The sequence below is a fragment of the Pygoscelis adeliae genome, unplaced genomic scaffold (assembly GCF_000699105.1).
Source record: "Pygoscelis adeliae isolate BGI_AS28 unplaced genomic scaffold, ASM69910v1 Scaffold113, whole genome shotgun sequence".
Lineage (NCBI taxonomy): Eukaryota > Metazoa > Chordata > Aves > Sphenisciformes > Spheniscidae > Pygoscelis > Pygoscelis adeliae.
In genome coordinates this window covers 13,954,013-13,977,648 of record NW_008825108.1, presented here as the reverse complement: position 1 = coordinate 13,977,648, position 23,636 = coordinate 13,954,013, and the positions used below count along the sequence as shown (strand labels likewise).

General features: G+C 37.1%; 1 protein-coding gene across 1 annotated transcript in view; it reads right to left on the bottom strand.

Annotated features, from left to right (window-relative positions):
* Positions 1-7,267: 7,267 nt before the first annotated feature.
* YAF2 (YY1 associated factor 2) overlaps positions 7,268-23,636 on the bottom strand; it is a 21,864-nt gene continuing 5,495 nt past the window's right edge. The window contains exons 2-3 of the mRNA XM_009327615.1: positions 18,511-18,663; positions 7,268-15,847 (exon numbers count right to left, since the gene is read on the bottom strand). Coding sequence (XP_009325890.1) covers positions 15,610-15,847; positions 18,511-18,663 — 391 coding nt within the window. The 3' untranslated portion in view covers positions 7,268-15,609. The remainder of the gene's footprint in view (positions 15,848-18,510; positions 18,664-23,636) is intronic.

The following is a 23,636-nucleotide window of genomic DNA, read 5'->3' as shown; positions in this document are numbered from 1 at the left end:
CTGAGCACGCGAACCGTTTTGGACTCCAGCCCCCCTCCCTCCTCCGGCCTTGGCACACAGGCAACCGCGCAGCACCCTGGCCCGGGGCGCAGGTCCCGCGTGGGCGCTGGGCTGGAGCTGCTTGGTGAGCTGGACCTGAAGGATTCGTTCGTGGTCACTAGCAAAGAGAGGGTTGTCTTGGCTCACCAAGTCCTGCTTCTGGAGAACAAGAAGTAGGTCTGGGAAGCGGCGCACAGGGGAGAAGAAATCACAGGTGTGCGTCCTGCTAGACGGGGGGGATGTTGGCTGGGTTTCAGCTGAACCCAATGCAGTATCGCAACTCCTCTCTGTGGCCCAGCCTGCTGAGCAAAGGCCCAACAGCCTAACTCGCTATTGCCAAGGTAAGCGTTTTGAAGTCGTCAGTCAGTGCTTCTCCCTCAGCTCCTGACATTGGTTTAAAAAAAAGATAAATTTGAAATAATTCTGCTTGCTTTTTTGTCCTTACGGTGCATTTGGCTCACATCTTCTCTACTGACTGGACTTTTTTTTCTCTACAGACTTTTTTAAAATAGGCGATGACATCCCCGCTTAATCACATGAATTCAGGACCCTGCATTTTAAGAAAAATGCCAATAGGATTTACAGTAAAAGCTTAAAAAAATAGTTCTATTGTAGATTCTGGGGCCTGAGGGTGTATGTCACATGTGAGTGCCCATAAAACCTGAGCTGTACCTTACTGCTGCTCTTGGCTGTGTTTGAAAGAAGGGGGAAAACGGAATGCCAGCCGGCAACTCTAGTAGCTGGAAGAGAAGTAATGACATAATTGTCCTGCCAAAATTGTTCATCGCCTCTTCCTCAAAACAGAAGTGAGGAAAAAGGTGGCCCTCAGAAATACTGGACACTCAGCTATGTTTGCAGTGCAGATATCAGGATGATTACTGAGAGATACAAGCAGGGAAATTGGGACTGAGAAAGAAGAAGTAGAATCCAAGAGAAGTAAGGAACTAGGGAGGATGAGGAGCAACGGTGAGAATTCAGGGCCAGTGATGGCAGGGTGATGATAGGAATCATAGATGAAATGGGGGAGGATTTGTAAAAAGGACTCTCTAGAAAGAATTTCCTTAATGAAGGGAAACTTATGTTAGTGAGATCCGTGTGCTGGCATGCAGCACAGAAAGAACCAGCTCTGAAAGTGCCACTCAAAGTCTTAGCTGGGCTCTCTGCCCCCCTTTTCTGTTCCTCCGTGCTTTCTGCCGCGACGGATGAACCCGCCGTTCTGCCAGCTTTCCTGAATTTGTGTTTGCATTCAAAACCTGGCTTATTGCTCTCATTGCATATCTGCCTGCAGACCTGTGTCATGAATTCGCTCACTGTCCCATTTCATGACCCCTTACATATACTACCAAGTCCATATGGCAGGGAATAAGTAACAGCAATACGAGAGTCGGAGTGGAGAGATACAATGGAGTGTTTACTGACAGTGAGCGTAAAAGCGAAGACCGGTTGGTCCCTACCGAGGTGTGAAGCTTGCCTTTTGTATTGAAGAGTGTTCCAGTCAGGGAAAATGAGGTCTGAAGGGCATTACAGAGGGACCAAGAATGAATGTGGCAGCTGGGCAGCAGTAATGCTTTCATGCTTCAGAAGAAGAAAGTGTATTCTTAGATGAGAAAAGGAGAAATCTGGAGTGCTAAGAGAGATGACATAGGGAGAAAAAAATTTTTTTTGTATTATCAATCATACCATTTCCCAAATAGGAATTTACAGGATTCTCTTCATTCAGTTCTGCCAATAATGCCTGAATAATCAATGAGTGAGAATGTACCTGCAGTGCTCTAAAAATATAACTGAGGCAAGGTCAGAGAGAAAGTATCCTTTGTTAAGGTATCCCATGCAATTCAGGAGAAAAAAAACAGATAAACTTACACACACACACACGCGCCTTTTTTCACACTGCAAAATCTGTCCATTTAATCTATCAGTTGGTCTGATAAAAGATAAAATGCTTCTCACTAGAAACTCAGCCATGTGAATAACACAGATAACCAAAAGTGACTGAAATGTTCTACCTGGGTTATATCACTGAGAAAAAACACTATCGGATGGTATCCAATTAGTTAATTCAGCTTTTAAAATTCTTTAAAGAGAAATAATTATGCATCTTTATTACTCACCATAAACAGTTAATGAACAATTTATAACATTCTATGCTATAACATTTGCTAGTCTTTAAAAAACTTAAAACATGAAGAGGTACAATTAGGTGCGAGGTTCTCTCCATTTATTACCAATTTTAAATCTTGAAATCCTTTTCTTGACTGGAATTTCGTTACTTAGCCACGGTAACTTTTGTATCTTTAGGATTCAATTCTATTTACTATGTCCAGAAAATAGCTGAAATCCAGAAAACAGTAACCTTAGTGAACTACAGATGTTAAATAAGTAGTTAGGACAATTGATTTTTTAAAAGAACCAGTATCTTGTACTTCGGCAAGTGTGTTCAAGGGTCATAAGAGCAGTCACTGTATGCCAGAAAATGAAACCAAAATTCTAACAACTCATTAGATCAAGAGATAAATCAGATCAACTGGAAAAAAAAGAATTAGTCACAATTATGGAAGGGGAGTATGTGATGCAACAGAGAGAACAAAGAGAGAAATCAATTTCCACTCCAACTTTCTGCTAATTAAAAAACCCAGTCCTAATCAGATGCATTTGTATCATTCCTTCTGGTTTTGTTCTTTCAGGAAGTTAAACCGTTAGTTAAGTTGGCAAAGCAATAAGATTTTGCGCTGACAGCTTTGTGTCAATGCTGCCTCGTGTGCAGACCCGTTAAGGGTTTTTCAAAGGCAAAGACACTTTCTTTGATGTTCACGTGCCCTTTCGTACAACCCGCAGTGTCAACACACTGCCACGATAGATTGCAGGGTTGGGTAAGCAAGGGGAAACTGCTTTACACCATGTGCTGTGCGTATGGTATCATCAGACTTCTTGGTGCAACGTCCCTTTTCTGTTGCTGCCAGACATCGTTTTTCTTTCCTTCCAATTTAAGACAAGGATTTAGTTTGTTACAAATGCCTTCTACTGTTATTGTATCTGCTCTTCAAATTGTCCTACATCAGCCCCCAATGTTAAAAATGTTCATAAAAATTCTCAAAATCAATTTTTATTGATGACCAAAAAGTTATTGCCTTCCCCCATTTCTTCCCTTTTTAGCTCTCATTGTTTTGCATCGTAGTGTGCGTTTAACCTATTTAGACTATAAGCAGGAGCTTGCAATATTTTGCAGTTACTCTTGGTATCAGCAATATACACACCCGAGGACAATAGTACACAAAATTAAAGAAGCTGCATTGTAAGTAGTTTGGGAAGTGGTGTGATACTTTGCAAAATTCCTAGTTTCTTCTAATTTGAATCAATTATTTTGTCATCAATAGTACAATTCACTTCAAAATTTATTGAATGGATCCTCTGGGAACAATTATAAGTTATTAAACAGTAGAGAGTCAAAATACTTGTATCGTTCCTCTTAAGAAAGTTCAACTTCTGTGTCCTAAATAAATAAATACGCATCTATATATGTAGACTTGCACAATTTTTAGCGCTTTACTACATGAAAAAAGGGGAAAGAATACTTACTAGGAGTATAAAGAGAATTTTCTTTTTATCTCTTTTTCTGTATTTGTGTCAAAACCTTTTTTTCCCCCTGTAAAGATTTCTAAATATGGAGCTCCAAAACATCAGTCCAAAGGGGATTCTCAGTGTTGAGCTTTTGTTTCCCTGCCTCATCTAAAATTCTCCAAGGACCATATCTGGCACAGGTATTTGTGTTTAAAGTACTCCCGGAAGGAGTCAGAGCAAACTTACCTAATGATGCAAATATGTACCATGTATATATATATTTTTCCTATATATTTCTATATATAGAAATATTTCTATATTACATATAGAAATAAGGCAAGCAGGCCTGGCTTTTTGTTGGTTTGTTTGTTTATGTATAACTATACTCAAGTTTAAAAGTCCTTGTCTTGCTGTTGTTTGCTACAGCATCGAGCGCTCTGAGTCCACTGACACCCAGATTAGGGTCTTTAAGTTTCTACAATACAACATCATTTTTTTCTTGTAATAGAATAAATATTTACTAGCAGTAATCATATACAATAGCAACTTTGCATTATGGCTTGAAAGTTCAATTTTTAAGATGAAGGACATCAACTAATCTGAATTTAATCCTGTAAGGTATTTTCTGCCTTTTCCACTTTACAGTAACAGTGCAGACTCTACACTGTGAATTTAATGCTACTTGTAATAAATATGCTCATCCTGGTCACTTTTTTGAAGACTCTTAGAAGGAACGCTCATGAGATCCTCAGACCACAGACTGAAAGCTACTGCTTTTTTTTAGTTTATTTTTTCATATTTGATGTAAAAATTTATACATTTTATGTATTTATTATTTCCAAGTGCGAAAAGCCTGCATGGCTAGGAGAGTGAAACTGCATCTAGCAAACAGCTAAAATGAAAAAAAAAAAAAAAAAAGTTAGATGACAACCGCCAGCTGCCCCTACAAGAGGAAACAGAGGTTTAGGAGAGTTGTCGGGGAGTCTGAGAGCCATTCAGCAGTGCAAACCAGATGATACACTGGAGGCAGTGAGCCAGGTAGCCAGTTGGCCCTATTTCGAAACAGCAGCATAGCCTGGGATGGAAAAGATGACAGGCGGTCGGTCATTCAGCAAGGAGAGGTTTTGGAAAGCAGTCAGTCAGTCAAACCAGGTGAAGAGTTGATTTGTCAATTTCTAGCAAGCCCACTTGCTATTTTACCTTTTTGTTTATCTGTACCCTGCTTTTGGTCCCTGGTCCTCTTCAAGTAGGGTTTAACGTTGTAAACCCATGTAGAAACATGTCAAGGATAGAGAAAGGAAGTCCTAACGGTCATCTCTCCACATCCTTTTCTCTAGGGGTTGCTTTATTTCCATAAGTACTAATTCAGAAACCAGATTAGAGCAGTCAAAAGTGCTTGAATTATCAGGAAGAAGAGGTAAGACATTAATACTTCCTTTTGTACTGACTGCCCCTTTTAAAACTGAATAGAACAGCCCCATAACAGACAAACGCCCAAGGTACGTAACAGGCTTAGGTACCAACTTGGTCAATAGTCTTAGTCGTGTCTGAAGTTCACAGAAGTGATTATGGTGAGCAGTCAGCTTACCTTGTCCAGTCCTGTGCCACTCCCTGGAGTGTGCAGACATTATACTGATTTATCTGATCTGTCATTAGAATTGTGTTCTCAAACTACTCCACTGCTCAAGTGGCAGCAGAGTCAGTGAGTAGTTGGAATATTGTGTTGCACAGAACTTAGAGCCCGAAACATCTAAGATACCTTCAAGCGCGGCTGGCTCATGATTGCACTAATACATTGCTCGACCTTCCTTCACCCATCCTTTATTTGTAACTTTAGAAAGATTTTTTTATTTTACTCTTTCATTTTCTTTCAGGTCAAGAAAGGGTAAAATAAAATTGGACACTGTCCTAAGCTATCTCCAGGCACCAGGCACATAGTGGAATGCTGTGATCTCCCATGGCTGCCAAAACATTTGTGTGGAATTTAAAAAATTTGTTTTGATCTTCAGACCCATAATTGTGTAGCAGACTTAACCAAACAGTCAACAGAGGAAAGAAATGAATAGGAGGGTGATAGAAGGGCTTTACAGCTTGCTCTCCTCTTTTGAATTCCTTCTATTCTTCTAAAATAGACAAGCAAGTAGACAAAGTTAGACTCCCTTAATTAGAGACAATAGCCCCATTCTGGTATCTGATGCCAATTTAGTCTTATACAAGTCAGTGTTTCTGCTACTACCAAGCTCGGTAGTTATGTCAACAGTTTGCTACCGCTTGCTGCCTGCACTTCAGGATCTGTGCCCAACACTTAAAGGGTGGCTTTAAGCGCATTCTGCACCTGAGGATGTGTCGGCCCCACACACTGCCTCCTTGGAGTGAGGATGAATTTACGTACTCATGGCCAACACTTCAGTCACCTGCTACACAACTGGGAAACTCTGACTGTCTTTACAAGGGAACCAGCTTCTTTCAAGAATGCCTTGTAGGATTTTAGCCTCACGCCACAAAGCAACACAAATGACAAAAAATTCAGAGAGAACTGAACACTGGAACTTCAAGTATGTAACTTGAAGATAACTTGGAGACAACCCACACAGACCATTTTTTTTTAGAACCCGCTTTAGTGACAAAAAGAGTAGTTGTATATACAATGAGGTGAAGCCTTAGACTAAGACTTCTTCTGAAGCTTCTTACCTCAGTTGTTACTTTCATTTGCAAGCATGGAAACTTGCATGCATGCAAGTTTCTTGCCTCAGAAGCAGTACTCTCAGGAGTATCTCAACTTCCATCATAGCCAAAAGGGGTAATGAATCACCCGTGCCAGTAAACTAGCAGAGACCGCTTGGCATTTTGAGATCAAATTACCTAAGTCTGCTGTTTATCCCCAAATTGCCCACTTATATTTCTTGCACATTTTCCTAGCCAGTACAAATAACACATTCAGAGAATGGTTCTGAACAATTTAATAATTTTATTTACCATTTTATTTATCATAACACACTCTAAGCATAACCACTGCCAGTCAAGACTGAATATAGTGCACCAACAACAGTTTTCACCAAAAATACTTTCTTGTCAGATTCTTCACAGACAAGAAGTATTAATTTATTCATGGAGAAGGCATTTCAATACGTGTCACTATTCTGGGCTTCAAACACATCTATTTACGCTCATCTGAAATCAATTGTATGCTTATCAAACAACGTGAAATAACTGAGAGTTGTTAATTTTAAAACAATTCCATCATCATTAATTGTGTGGCATTTATTCTGGAAAAAATATCGTTGCACTGTGATTCCTACTGTTTCTTTCTTCCCAGCCCCTTCCCGTCAGCTTTTCTGCCAAGCTTCCAGAATTTTAAATTGTTTAATAATGTCTTTGAATTGAGGTCAGGAAGAGGTCAGTTTAAGGCAGTGTCCAAATGGGTTACTATACACTTGGCTAAATGCAATGTATTGTCATCTTTATTTAAAGGAGTGCTTAACTGGAATTGAACATAGTTTATCAGACAGAAAATTTGTAGCATCTCATGATGCAAACTGTACGTTCTGACTGCTACAAAGAGACCTTTTTAAGAGTAGGCCAATATACTGGCTATGTTTTTCTTAGAGTACCTTTAGAATTTTTATAACAAAATTGTATATATTAAAAAATTACAACCACACACAATCTTTTGTTCACGGAGATGTTTATTTTTGTCTTCAATGTTTGTAGGGAATACGATTTCACTACAAAAGCATCTCAGAGAAACTCCATTCAAAGTTTAGGCTTAAGAATGAAGGGAAAATATACTTTCAGCTGTACCAGTCCTGAGCAAAGTTTAAAAATAAAACAAACAAACAAACAAAAATCCTCTAGAGATAGGAAGCAGCACCAATAAAACCAGAGGGCCTCTTACTGATATCTGCTCATGCTTTCTTTTCTGCTTGAGAATTGGTAAAAACTTAGGTAGGAATAATTTTATTAGAATGTGGACCTAAGATTCACAGTCCCAATCTCTCAACAAATACCATGCATTCTTTTACAGCCAGAGTTCAGGGCTTCATTTTTACTTTCCATTAATTAGTCAGGACTGCTAACAGCAAGACTGTTGCCCCCACGGTGTAACATTTTCTCTTACTTAAATTGGTAAATAAATATTTATTTAATATACTTCTTTTAATAAATATTTATTTCCTATCAGTATCAAGTTCCTGAAAAGTTACATTGTTCTTAGAAGTATACTACTCACAGCAGTTATAAAACTTCTGATAACATCAGGTCTCAAAATAATTCAAGTGGCTTACATTTTGTCTCTTGTTCTTTCAGTGATAGGATTTCAAAGCCATTGGTAACACTCAGTACTTCATAGTTGGTTTATCCAGGACATTCAGATTCAATCTGACAAAAGTAAATACTTCTAAGAGTCAGAACAGAAAAGGCACTTACTCATTTTGGGGAAGACACCTGGCAGGTAAGAGTTTTATTTTCAAAATAACAAGCCCTTTTTCTGACAATAAAATCCTTAAAAACTACTGTTGGATAAACATAAACCTTATGAATAAAACCAACTTACGTACCCCTTCCCAAGAAAGGTAATGCTGTCCTTGATTAAGAAACTGAGAAGTGTGAAAGCATCCAGAAATACTCAGAAGTTTTATTCACTTCTGTGATATTCCAGTAGGCCATCACAGCTGATGAGAAGAAAAAAATCTCCTCCAAAGAATGTATGTTTTACAAACTGAAAGCCTCAGAAATTTCTGGACTGTTTCTTATTAGGTACTTGAATCAGCAATAAAATATAAGATTCTAGTGTGTTATAACCAGGAACATCGCCTTGGTTACAACTGATAACCTGTGACTCCATCCGGAGGAGTAAATCTTTTATCAAACTTCCTTTCAATCGAACCATTGCCTCAGTGATGCTCTGTATAAGGCACTTAGTAAATTTTAAGAGCATCTGACAGTGCTGTTGGTAGTTTTGATTTGTCTGTGAGGATGCTCTACCAACGCTTCAAGATTAACGGGCTAAGGTGTGGAATAACCACTGAAAACAGCCATACGAACTACTGGCCACAAAACTCTCTTCAGAAGCCACATCCGTTCTAGTCTGGGTTCTTATTACCCTTTCAACATAAGGTTATCCTTTTTCTAGTAGTCCAGTAATCAGGCCCTTTAAAATTGGGTAGCGTCTAAATGTGCAAGAGGAATCTATTTTGTTCCTGACTAGCTCTTTAATCAAAACTACTGCCCTTTCAGTAAATGACCTGTACCCAAGAGAGAAACGTTCATGGTATTTACTATGAAATTCACAAAAACCTACACCTATCTGTAGGCCAAAAGTCACTGCACCAACAGGGATCAAGAATTATAAAGCAACACACAACTATAAGAAGTGTGGGATGCTGCCTACTTCCAATACAGTACACAGAGAAAGGAATACTAAACACACACAGAAGCCATTCTATAGTGGCTTTTCTAGGTATTATTCTGAAAATACATTTTCTTTGTTCTTTTCCCCCGTTATCCTCTGTCTTTTTGTTGGACTGAGGGTTTTTGAAGGTGTTTGAAATTTTAGAAACAGAAGCTACTCAGAATTTCTGTAGGAAAGCTGAGAAAGCGCTCAGTGTCTGTGCGTGCTCCTCGGATCTCTTTCTCCAGCTGGCACCGAGAGCATTTTCTTGCACCTTTCAAAAATCCTCCAGGTACTGCAAGTCACTTGGCAACATTACGCCTCCATCAGTTGGAAAGCGTTTTGCTTATTTTTCCATGTTTGGAAGCCTCCCAGCAATAGAATCAGACCATTTGCAGAAATGCAGATATGAAGACCAGTAATTGGCATCCCAGAATGCCAGCTACCTCAGCCAGAATGCTTGAATGGTACAGGATTGGTCTAAGTAAGTTTGCTCAGCAAGAATCTGTTCAGTAAGTCAGTTATATAGAAACAAGGACAACGGTGACCAAACTGATAGATGACCTCTAAGTTCCACATACCATTGTTGGTCTTAGAGAAACCAAGATATAGTTGAAGAACTGGGAATAGCAGTCAAATTCCCCACTTACAAAAGCAGGCATAATAAATTATTTCAAACTCACTGCCTCCACTTATACTATAGATGTACTTGGGAAAAAAAAAGGGAGAAGAAGGAATCAGAATGTGATTTCCTTCAGAGGTGGGAGTAGTGATACTCAACAAATACACGTAATCTTAAGAGGTTTCCCTTGCTGAGATTAATTCATAGCTGAAGGCTGTTACAGAGATGATCAGTCAGATGGTGTATTTTCTTGCTCAGAGATCTGTGCTGCCAGGAACTGGGCTTGGCATTGAAGCATTTTGATTTATTCTGTGCAAAGAAGGATCAGCTTCAGAAACAGATTATTCATGGATGGTAGTTATATATTAGATGCATATAAATAGCAAATTAGATCTCTCCATTCCCAAAGTGGGTGTTCAGAAAGTAGAATCGGCCTGACCGCTCACTTGTCTTAACTAACAGACGCTAAGTGACTGAACAACTCCATCCTTTTCTAGTGACAAAGTACCTGCAACTGCCTTTGAACCAAAAGAATTTGTCGTTCGTAGAATCTAGCGAGCTTGGGAAGGGGGTAAAGAGCCAAATTTCATTAGCCCTGGTTACATATATTTCCTTCTTCTGTATACTTTTGCTTCTTCATACAGAAGAGGAAAATTATGAGCATGTGGTTAGCAGGTTATCAAAAAATATATTAATACTCTCTTTTCCTCAGTTGTCTTTTCAATAACTCCATTGTAAGTTAGAGCTCCATTGGTCTAAAGCCACATTTCTTAAAAAAAGTTTAAGCTTGTTCACTTTGCAAGCACTTTGACTAAGATCAATATTTATACACAGAGAACAGTGTAATTAAAGATTACACTTTTCCAGGTGCCTACACCCTGAAAATGTAGTCCTGAAGGGCTTCTTGCTCAGATATTCCTACCTCTGTCAAGATATGCCATACTATCCACAAAATAATTAACATTTTGGAACTATTCTTTAAATTATTGTTACTGGAACAATATTTTTTCTGGTGGTAATTTGCTTTTTAAACATATGGGACAAGGAGTGATTAGATAGTGTTACCATTTTGTCTTTTCCAAACCCCAAATGGTACAGCAATCTCTTGCGATCATTCTTAGTAATACTCATTTGAGCGATGGAATATGCTTTTGCCCTTCATCTTCCATGTTTCATTCCTTAAAAGTACAGCTAAAACTTCCTGTGCGCATTAAACTGTCTCCTCTTAAAATCCCCTGTGTCAGTGGACAGAGCAAGTTCTTTCAGATGACTTTTATCTGTTTCCCAGAATGAAAGGGGCAAGATTTAGGATTGAAAACATCTCCTGAGGGATTAAGTATTACACAGTGGTGGTTCATTTTAATTTTCACCAATACAGTTAAACAGAAGCTGTAAATAGTTCCTGCATTACTAAGAGTCTAGGATCTGAAACTAATTTATTTGTTCGCTGCATTTTCTTTCACTGTTTGAATCCAACGGTATAGTTTAGGTGGGAGCTGGGGGGGACACACCTGGACTCCTGGGCCTTGTTCATAGACACATCACAATCTTCTTGTGTAATGTCTTAGGAAAGTCACTTAAACATCACTTGCTGTTGGATAATACCATTTACTAGCAAGTGTGCAGCTATCCATTGCTGTTGCACCGTTTACTCCATTCGTATCCATCTAGACAGGAAGTTGCAATAATTTTCGAAAGCATTAATCTGTAATTAACTTGTGAAGTACTTTTCCGATTTTAATTGAGTAGTTAAATCCTGTTAATTCTTATTAAAACATGGGTTCTTTAGATGTCAAATGAAGCTCACCATCTGTTGTCTTAGTCTCTTAATTCTCTAAGAGAGAGAGGAGCAAGTTAAAGGAGAAAGTTTCTCCTTTAACAAGAGGAGAAAGTTTCTCTTGTTAAAACTTTGACAGTACAAAAGAAAACCAACGGAGCTTCCTCAGTTTGACTGATTTTACTGTACAGCTTTTCCTAGTTTGTGAAGTTACACCCTTTCGAACTGAGACTGCTTTGACTTAAGTCAGGGCATAATTTCAGGTAAGAAAAGCCTTTGCAAGCTCAAACAGTATTTCCAGCACACCCAAATCTTAACGTTGATAGAAGTATGCATTTGCAAATTATCATAGTCAAAACCGGCATTAACTTTTTATCTTACCTATCTTATTCCTGAGTAAGCACAGGCCAAATTTACTACACGTATCGTAGCATTTGCTGCTGCCTTTGGAGAAATTAAATTAAATTGCATTTCTATTTCCATATAGTTTCTGATATTTGAAAGGAAGCATACTCAGACTCCCTAGCAGGGAGCAGAGTCAAATAAAGGCATGTGACAGAAAAAAACAAGCAGATACAGTTAAAGAACCCTGGATATACATAAGAAGTACACAATAGACAGTTCCATGCCAAATCCATCCTGTATAACAAAAGTATAATCAATTAGCACAATGTGGGAAACTGTCAGGCTTTTGAGACAGGAGAGAAAAAAAAATTAAAGAATCTAAGATGCAGAGCCATACACTTGTGTCAAGTTTAGAAGACCTGCCTGAACACTATAGTGAACTGGTGGAAACAAATTATAAAACATATTCTATCTTACATGGCTACCTAAAAATGTGCTATCCATAATATTAGGAAAAAGTAAAGTGCACAAATTATAAAATCGACAAAATTTTTGAGATTTTACAATCTATGCCACGAAACATCAAATATCTAGAGAAACATGTAATAGGTTAAAACTTCAGTCATAGTCTTAATTTCAAAGACTTTTACTATCAAGAATTTTTAAGTTTGTTAATGTAGTTTTTTTTTTTTACTATCACTTCTGTTAGGATCAAGATTTTATATGGCATAATTTAACCTGCTACTAAGTAGAACAACTTTTGTTTCTCTCCAATATACATACTTAATTTCAGGGGAAAAAAGGGTCATAGTCTACAACTGTATACCACGTATAATTAGTGGCAAATTTAGGAAGATAAGAGACTGAATTATTGTACACTTTATCAGTGAACTAATTATACTTCATTTTTCCCCATTTCTCCCCCCTTTTCCTTTCTGAAACCAGACAACCAATCAGCACATAAAGGAACTCATTTACATGGAACACTATCACACTTGTCTTTGTTGGGTCACCATTTCATGAACAACCCAGGATGTATGGCTGTTGAAGACTGGTGCATATACAGAATTTAACAAATAACAGTTCTTATGCAGCGAGCAGTCACAGAGAAAAATAGCTAATCAAAACACATTACAACATTAAATTTTCACTTTTTATAAATGGAGTAAAGATGCTTTTAAATATATTTACAGTTAGAAAAGGGACTTAGGATTACTACAAGTCAAAATTATTTAGAAATGATGAAAGTGAAATTCATTTAAATTATAACATTATGAACAGAGTCAAATGCCATATTCTACTTAGAATTTGTCTACTCTGCTGTCAGTATTGTCACATCCCTTTAATCACAAACAGGCAAAACTTATCTTAACTTTGTTTAATGCCCAAACAGGCATCATTGCAATGTAAACACTGGCAACGTAATAGTTCAGTTAAATCCACCACAGCTCAGTTTTTAGATCCTAGCTGACTTGTGTTGTATCTGTGGTTAGAAATTGCTTTTCTATGTCTTATTCCATAAAGAACAGTGAGACCTTTCTGCATTCTTTTTGACTATAACCATACTTGTACCACATTTTTGAGATTATTCTCTAGACACAGTTGAATCATAGTAAAATCCACTCCATCCTCCCTTCCTTCCAAACCAAATGACTACTTATTTCCGAAGATACAAAGAGACCTCTTGTTGGCAGCGCTGGGTGGTTTATTCACATAAAGTTAAATGAAAATACGTTTCCCATTTGGTGAACTACTGGTAATAGATTATTATTTGTTTGCAAGGAATTCTGAAATGTGTTAGCATTCATTACATTTTAAATTAGAAACACATTTCATAAAACATCTTGCGATGAGATTTGCTATCATTAAACTGCTTACTTAAACAGTTTCAGCTCTCTTGTAATCCATTACATCAGTATATTCTGCAAATAGTCCCACCTAAAAATAAAATATAAAAAAATAAAGTTGAGAAGCATGTCTTTTTCTTTTAAAAACTAGTGTATGTTATTCTGAACACCAGCCCAGCCCCAAAAACATTTAAGAACCTTAAAATGCATTGTTTTACAGATACTAAGATTTGGCCAGGTAACGGCAATGAACAGACATCCTATTTAGTAAGATAAAGCAGAATACATAATAAACAGGTCAGTAGTTATCCATCTGAAATAGCCTATAATTAACATTTGATGTCTAAAAAGTTTAAACAGCAACACCAAGGAATGAGGTATGTATGTTCTCAGATATCACATCAGACTTTCATTTTATGCAACTAACTGTATTTCACAACTAGCATCTTACAAAATAGAACAGTACCATTGTGCCTGTAGAAGTACTGCGTTAAAAACAGAAAAATACATTACTACAAGAAACCACCAAACATCACAATTGTCAGGGGCTACAAAAATCCATTGTTTTAGCTGTTAAGACGACGTATCATATGTTGGTAATAATTTGGGGCTGGATTCACTACCAAGAAGGTCCATCCAACTTTTACACGGGCTTAAAAATATATTTATTTTGAACAAAAAAGAAAAGAATCACAGGAGTGTAAGTGGACTACTTCACTAAAAGGAGCTAAATGGACTTTTGTACTGAACCTGAATCTATAATTTAGAATCTATACATGGATTGTATGTGTGTATCAAAACACTTATTGGTTGTAAACAAAAATGCAAAATCTGTATTCACAAAAATATTTTATTGGTAATTTTACATAATACCAGATGGGATTGTAAATAGTTCTGCTCTGTATCAGTATATTGCTAAGTGTGTAAATGTTGACAGTTTATGCCATAAAGTAGGGTACTGAGTTTTTTCATATGATTTATGACATAATATATTCTAATAGGCCAAATCAAAATTAAATAAATTGATTCAGGAACAAAAAATTAATAGTATTGTTAATTCCTTATTCTTGCGCAACATCTGATATTCCTGTAATGAAATGATAAGTGACTATATGACACTTGATAAATTTGGGGCGAGGAAACAGCACTAAGCAGAAATGAGAACCACACTTCTGTTATTTTTAAAGCTTTTCCAAATTTTCAATACTTTCAAATGTTAGTTTTTGCCAAATGCATAGTCATCTGAGGTTCCATATTTGTTACACAACATAGAATACCAGCGTACAGTGACAATGTAGTACTTGACCTGAATTGTAAGGTTAACCAATCAATGCTTAGAATGTGTTTTCTATTTTGCTTGTAAACATTACAATAAGTGTTTTAAGTGTGAAAAAATATTGGTAAAACCATCAACATAATTCAGTAACAGTAATCTAGTAAAATGTGTCAAACATTGGCAAAAATTCATACAAATGTTTTATTTAATAACATTTTTCCTATTTAACCACACCAAGTACCAGCAGGTGTTTTTAAGAAGATAATTATTATGAAAATTCTGTTGCAGCAATAGTTGATTAAGTTGATCTCTGACTTGCATACATATAACTATGTTTCACAATTCTCAAATTATACATATTTAGGCAGCTTGAACTATGTTATAAAAATTTAAATTCAGTACATGCCAATAGTAGAGACTCCAAGAGTTGTGTTAGAATTCACTAAACTAAAAGTGAAAATGGACTTACCAATAACACTGCATAATGAACATTCAAACCACATTTTCATGGCACCTTTACACATGAAAATTTAAAAGTTGGTCTGAAAATGCTTTGTAAGCATTTGTAGATTGCATTTAAATTATTGTTTCTACCACTGCACATTTTTCTTTTTTTAAAACTACATAAATTATGTTCCAGTCAACATACCAATTGTGCATGGATAATCTGTCATGAAAATGTGGTAACAAGTGACAGAAGTTATGTATTTGCATGTTTTGAAGAGAAGAGACTAAAGAAACTGGAGGAAATAAACTTTAATGAGATTCCCCATTCAGCGATGACGCTTCTCCTCTGGGTGAAGATGACCTGGACATTCCCCTCTCTGTGTTGTCAGAGCTAGAACCACTCTGACTGTGTTGATCTGCAGAAGCAGCACTGGAAGCAGGTGGTGACTTCGTTTTCTCCTTAAAGTCTGTAATTATGACTGTCAGATCTCCGACGGTGACTTCCAAATGCTGAGCGCTACTTCGATCCACATTTTTCAATCTTGGCCTAAATAAAGCAAGTAATCATATTAAAAGCACACACCCCATCTTATTATCTTGTCTTCCTCCTACTTTTTAGGAGCTCTGGAGAACATACATGTGTACGTAAGACTGCTATGTGCAACATGCAATACACAGGAAAACAATGTACCGCAAGTATTTACAGTAGAGTGTTTCCTACTATGTTTTACATTAAAATAGCTGAACATAATACATTATCTTCTCTTAAGATTATTTAAAGGTTGACCTTATGAATAATGTAACTGTGCAGCAATATGGATGTGTTGCAGTTATGAAGGTTTTTACTTTTAAAAATTAAGTCTTTCTTTATTGTGGCTATAGAAAATTATAAATTTGATCCAGAGAAGCATCCATCTCTGCAGCAGCCCTGAACAATTCTAAGTAGAGAATGATGTTCAATAATGAAGATGTTGGTGTCTGTCTTTTGAATTCAACAGCACAGATAGTGTTAACTTGCAGCGGGTATTTCTTCATTTCAAAACCTCACTAGGACTGCTAGTATACTATTTGAACTGGACTTTGCGTTCACAGTGTAACTCTGGTATTCCTGGCATATGCTGTGATTTAAATTATGTACAGAGCTGAGTATTACACACAGTGTTGGTAAGGTAAGTCTCTTCATCTAATCTTTTAATTGCTTGATTTTCACAGCGTAAAGACCAGAGAAGAATACTGCTTCTGCCATCATATACTTGCTAGTGACAAGCAAAAAGTACTTTCAATTTACTATTTTCCTTTGACTACCACGACAAACTGCCACCAGACAGCTGAATTTATACAATTGGTTATGAACAGCATAGCTTTATGCATTTAACTGACTCCACAGCTTTCACTAGCTCAAGCTGCAATAAAATAAATTAATGATACCACATGTTAGCAGGTATGCTAACAGCAAAGCCCTAACCTTTACCCTATCATCCAGCTTTGTCTGAAGTAGAATTGGTTCCCAGTCACTTCAGCTGAAACACCTCATGCCTTTCCTCCACTAGAATAGAGATAGGCTTTGACATCTTGTTCCCCTGAGGCTGAAGTAGCGTGACTGAAGAATTTAAGAGAAAACTGAAAATCTGCTGCTCTGTAACATGGGAATGGAGCGAAAAATTCAGCATTATCAACCTGCGTAAGTGCCGTGCCTGGAGCTTATTAATCATCTCGAGTATGCATGCAGATTTTTATGATCATTTCCAGCAATAATATACAAGTTTTCAGGCAAAGAGAAAAGGATATCCTTTTCCCAAAGGATACTGAAGAAATCTGCTTAAACTAATCAGGCATTCTTAACTTGCTATCCTACCCAGTGACTCAATTCTGTGAAAAATTGAACTGTTTGAAGCATTAAAAAAAAAAAAAAGTAGCCTAGTTATTTCAAATAGCGATTCTTAATGTGAATCTCAGTACTGGTATTTCAGTCTAACATTTTTATTTATTTTTTAAATGTTCTCCCTTTTTCTCTACCTCACTTTTGCATTTTTAATGTACTACTGCAATTCAGCCATCAATATTTCAATTCATAATATTTAATTAGCTTAACTAAAACTCACTATGTTAACTTCAAATACTTCATAACTGAAGTACTCCAGCTGCATGAAGTAAGCTAGTAAATTTGAGTATATAAAAAAAAAAAAAGAAAAAAGAAAAAGAAGGAACATCTCAGTGTCCTTAATCCTAACCATGACTTTCTTAACAACTGTTCTCTCTTGACTCTCAATCTCTCCCTGGTTCTGATCTTGATGATCCTATTTCAGGCACAAGAGAAGCATCTGCTGCTTCTCTGCATAACTAATCCCAGAGGATCTTCCTTGGCTGGACTACTTTGGAGTGCTTCCAAAAAAAAAAAGAAAAAAAAAAATCAATAGTTCCTCCCATGTCTGATTAGACTACATGTCTTGTACACTTCTGAGCTCTTTGGCACAGCTTTCTTGCCACAATAACTTTACGCTTAGACTGTGATGATTTAGGGATTAAACTTGCTACTTTTGTTTTGCAGTTTGCACCTTCCTTCCACCTGGTCTTACAGCAAGATCAAGGCTTTTACAACTGCTTGTCTGTACTGTAATATTTCATGTTCCCGGTTCTAAGAGTCCAAGGTTTCCTTCAGCATCCCAGATGTAGCATAGAGATTTTTATCACTAGGTAATATACACGCCTTACCCTGTCACATTAATGTATACCCTAGTTCAGCCCTTCAAAGTTTATTCCAGTTCTGCAAGGATAGCAATGACCATGTTACTTTCCCACTCTTCTGCAGGCTGGTACTGATTCTCTCTCCCCCCTATTATTTTGCATGAAAAATAGTCACACCCATCCCGTCTCTTCCAGAGATTAGTATCAGCTGTTTGCCTATCTACAGTTTTGTATGGTGCGAGAAATAAATCTGTAACCCTTAACAAAAATACCCAAGTCTTTCTCTCTATATTCAGCTGGTCTCCATCTTCTGGTCAAAATTACAAACTGCAGGTTTTCTTCACATTTAACAGGCATCCTAAACCACTGAAGCTTCACACACAAATATTTAGCCTTATTGTCGACAGAGTGTGCCACAGCCCTTACAAAACAGCACTTACAAAGTAGAAAAATCGCAGAACATTTTCTTATTTTCTTTTTTAAATTATGTTTTACCAATACCGCAAAAGTTTCTAAAATTTTTACCTGGTTTTCTTATGACTGTTCTTTTTGCTTGTTGTTTCCTTTTCACTTTTTTCCTTTTCTACTTTATCTTTTTTCTCTTTCTTTGATTGTGTAGGGGGCACGAATTGCTGAGGAACCTGTTGTGCAACCAGCTGAGAGACAGGTCGAGGTTTCCTGTGTGCACATATATATAGACACGCATAATACTTAGACTTTACAACAAGTCTCAAACTCTCTACACTTCAGTTATTAACATTAACAATCACTATAAAAAGAAATACTGCTAAAATTTATCTTGCTGCTAATACTTCATTAAAATAGCATATCAAATTTAAACCCATTACAGCCTCTTGTTTCACTTACTTGCATCATCAACAAATGAGTTGTGGGGGGTTTTTTTAAGGTTTTAGAGACAAGACTTTGCAATGTCCCCTCTTCTCCTCGTTGTCATATCGAGAGAGACACTTAGATGGAGCGAACTCCAAAAGATGAAGCTTCCAGAGGGAATACCTTACCACCCAATCCCAGCCCCCTCAAATGATGAAGGGGTCGGTTTTGAGTGTACTGCAGTACTGAAGTATACAATCCATATCATAAAAAGGAAAAAGTTGACCTTTCAGGTATCGGAGCTAAAGCCACTGTTGGCCTTATAGAGCAAAACAAGCGTTTTCAGCTCAAACAAATTCACTGAAAGCAATGACAAATCCTGTTAAGTTGTGTATCGTTTTTCTCAAGTTGTTCACTGGAAAAAATATACTGCACTAATAATAGCAGGATATAGCTGTCAGAACACATGTACTTTAAAAGCTGGCAACAGAAACTTCCAACCACATTCCATCAGCATACACAGCGCAGGTTTCATTTCCAAGCTTTGATCCAAACTAAAAACCAGGGTGAGAAGAGGAACAGCAGGCAAAAGAATTTCAACAGTTTATTGTTTTTATATGTTCTGAAATATTATTTTGAAATAGCTTAATTTTTATTTTATTTTGTATTGGAATACAAGGATTCTAATGTGAAATGAACACTTTACTCTTTCCAATGCAAGGGTATTTCTTTATTTTGAGATTTTGGAATTAAGAAATTTCAAGTCATGACATAAAAAAAGGAAGGTTCTGTGATTCTATTAAGACTTTGAAGATGCAAATTTCTTCTCCAAAAGAATGTTTACTCTGCCAAGCTCTTGGGTTTTGTTAGTTGGGTTGTGTTGTTGGGCTTTTTTAAATAGAAGCAGCATAAATTATATGCACTGTGATACTCTGAAAATACAAAGCGGTTATTAAAGCAACAGAAGCTATCAGCTCTTACGCATATTTATTTATCCCAACCCACAGGCTCACGCTACCGCACTTCTTGCTTAGGTGAAGTGACGAGTAAAATAACAAAAGCAGAAAGTCAAGGCAGCTCCCATTAGCAAGTTGTATTTTCAGTAATGATTGCAATAGCTTGTGTTTCAGAGTGAAAGCCAAATTACAAGAATCCATACAGTGTGGGAAAGGCAGTTAATATAAAACAGCTAAGACTTCGTGAGTCTTCACAGCAAGTTCTTAACAAATTAAAGTAAAAATAAAGACTATTAAAAATGTCAACACAACAGAACTTTGGGGTAAAAACTAGACTACCACATACCCACTCATGAACTAAGCCCACGCTAACTCATGGAGAGATGAAGATCAACAACGGATCACTTACTGAAAACTACCCAGCTTGCATCAACTGGCAAATACATGACTACATGCTTTTCAGGAGAACATTGCAACTAGAACCTTGAAAAACACACAGTAGAGTCCAAAATCACTGAAATGACTCAATGGACTACAATTGTTTACATTAACCGAGTACATAGGACATTTATAAGAAAACTTGCCTCAGAACTGTTTGGACCATTTGTCATAGCAGTTCATAACAAAGCAAGAAGAACCAAGGTGTAATTGATGCACAAGCTTATCATTTCAGGTGGAAAACACTTGTGATATATAAACAAAACTGATCATCTGTCTTGAACTGAAGACTGCTCCAGGAGATAGGGATACAGGGAGTTAATATTCCTAGTGATGGCCAAGTGACAATCCCGTCATTACTACATGGTGACCTGAGAGAATAATCTGACATGTTACTTATGAAGTAAGACAGTAGTGAACTTCTCGACACAGAATTAATTATTGCCCAGGGCTGTGGACAACGCCATGATCATGGAAACTTGTTAAAAAGAGGGGTAGAGAGGGAAAAAAAATTCTTAGCCAACTATTTTTGGAGTTCTCAATTTGCAATAATTTCAATTCCTGAGGGCAAACTAGATGATTTCTATTAGAGTACAGCTGGGAAATTAAGTTTAGAACTAAGTCCTAGGTTTAGAACTTCTTTTTCTAGTACCAGAAAACAAATGAGACTGACAAAAAAGATCTTTGCCACAAGGAACAGAAGTCAGTTAAGACAAAAAAAAACAGAGAGAAATCATGTTTGGGAAGATGCACTAAAAATTAATCAAGAGGTTCTATGTGGTTTTGCTGTGACAAGGAATTCCACTCAGTTACTTTATTCCTCCCAATTAAACATCTGTCTTTTTGTTGTCAATTATTTCTACAGCTGTCTATCAATTACATCTATGTTCCAAAATTTATTATCTGCTTTGTCATTTCCCGATTTCTTAAATGAGGTATTCAATGTTTTTATATTAAAAAATTGAGGGGGGGGGGAAATAAATCACATCTCTTAATATTGAGAGTGTCTTTCAAGCATTCAAAAATTTTTTTTTTCCCCAGGTACTCAAAAGGGGCTACTGAACTGCATCCAAGCACTTTGCAAGCCATGCAGCTTCAGGAGACAACTTTACCACTCATGAAGCTTTAACCTGATAGAACCGTTCATGATTTAGCGGTAGCTGAATCATGTCATTCAAGCATGAAGGTATTCATACAGAGAAGGCTTTCTCGCAGAGAAGATAAATGTAAGAAAAACTATTCCTGTAACAGGAAATTGATTTTGATGATTTGCCAAAATACGACATTTTAAATTACTGGTTTTCAAAACCAGTTAGTTAAATACTCCTTGTAATAGGCTGCTACAGATTAAGTAGATACAGACAATGTTAAGACTACCTTTTATTTCATCAATATATTTATGGTAATTTGCTTTCTGAGCATATTCAAGAGCACCTGAGTTAACTGGTGTTTAGAAAGAAGCTCTATAAACTTCTGCATTATGATTACAAGCGGTTTTGCCTCTACCACTGGGAGTGACTTTACAACTGAACAATCCAGAACGGCAGGCAGAAATGTTAACATTAAGCAATGCATATTGCTTAGTCAGCCCCTCAAAACTTTGCATTTTTATCTAATAATTTCACTTCAGTCATTTTAAGTGGAACACTAATCAAGAGAGGCATATACTGTTACAAAAGATAAGAGCTATCAATTCTTTCCAACAGAGGTGCACTTTATGGTTTAGACCCTAAGCACTGCAGCCATACCAACAAACTGATTTACTGAGCTTCCAAGGGATCACTAAACATCACGGCTCCGAATATTATGCCTCTCCTTCTCTATCACTTAATTTTCCTTTTCAGCCAGTGTCATCTTTATTCTAAGTTAACATCAGCCATACTTCTACCTACATTTCTATTCCAACCTCATCGATGATGGTTGTATTAATTATCTAATTCCAATGTTGCTTTCAAGGCCCTGTATAAAATACTCACACACTTTATAAGCTCCTTTAAAAAATAAGGAAAATTAACTTTTTTAGTTTTTTTACAAAGCCAACAAGACAGTAATACAAACATTCAAAGATACATTTTTTGTCTTCCCTGCAACTTCCATTAATGCTAAACGACAAGGATGTCATCATTTTAACTCTATTCTTCTTGTGGCAGGATGTGACTACATTTTATCTTATAGGATTTGATCTAGCTGCTGGTTTAGAGGGTATATTTACAGAGGCTGCAGAGAATTGTCTATTTAGGTTTTGTGTGCAGAAACTCATTCAACGCTGATGCTCTCAGAGGGAGCAAATATTTAATACTGAGAAAGATGGACTAATTTTCATTGTTGACATTCTTTAAAAAGAAAAAAAAAGCTTTATAGCATAGCAATTTACATGCCTAGTGATAAAAATACTCATTCAAGAATACATGCAGTACACTAGACCAAATGATATCTGGATCTTTTGCCCCCAGTCACTTCCCTCTCCCATAGCTCAACACAATACCTTCCTGCTCATAAGCAATTTTGGACATCTCACAGCAGTACGTGCTTCCTTAATTTTCCTCACCTAGTATTCACCAATAATCTATGTAAAAAGAATTTTGACCAATTTGATATGGTGAATAACTTGGTCTCATTACAACAAAGCAGGTCCATTTTGAAAACAGAAATAAACAAAAAATATCTATGTACAATACTAATAATCAACATATGCAGCAGAAGTACAGTAAACTCTCAGTCACCTGAGTTGTACATCAAGCATGCAGGCAACCAAACTGGCTTAATGCTGAAGCATCTTGGGGTCTGGCTGATTTAATTTATACAGGGCACAACTACATTCGCATCGTGCTGCTTCTACAGCCATTACGAGTCCATAAAGCACTCCAATGTCTCCTGCTGTTGTGGTTTAACCCAGCAGGCAGCTAAACACCACACTGCCGTTCACTCACTCCCCCCCACACCTCAGTGGGATGGGGAGAGAATCAGGGAAAAAAAAAATGTAAAATTCATGGTTTGAGATAAAGAGTTTTTAATGGGACAGAAAGGGAGGGAAAGGGAAGGGAAGTAATAATAATGATAAAAGAATATACAAAATAAGTGATGCACAATGCAATTGCTCACCAGTCGCCAACCGATGCCCAGACAGTTCCTGAGCAGTGGTCGCCATCCCCCGGCCAACTCCCCCCAGTTTATATACTGAGTATGACATCATATGGTATGGAATATCCCTTTGGCCAGTTTGGGTCAACTGCCCTGGCTGTGCCCCCTCCCAGCTTCTCGCTGGCAGGGCATGAGAAGCTGAAAAGTCCTTGACTAGTGTAAGCACTACGTAGCAACAACTAAAATGTCGGTGTGTTAGCAACATTATTCTCATACTAAATTCAAACACGCAGCACTATACCAGCTCCTAGGAAGAAAATTAACTCTATCCCAGCCGAAACCAGG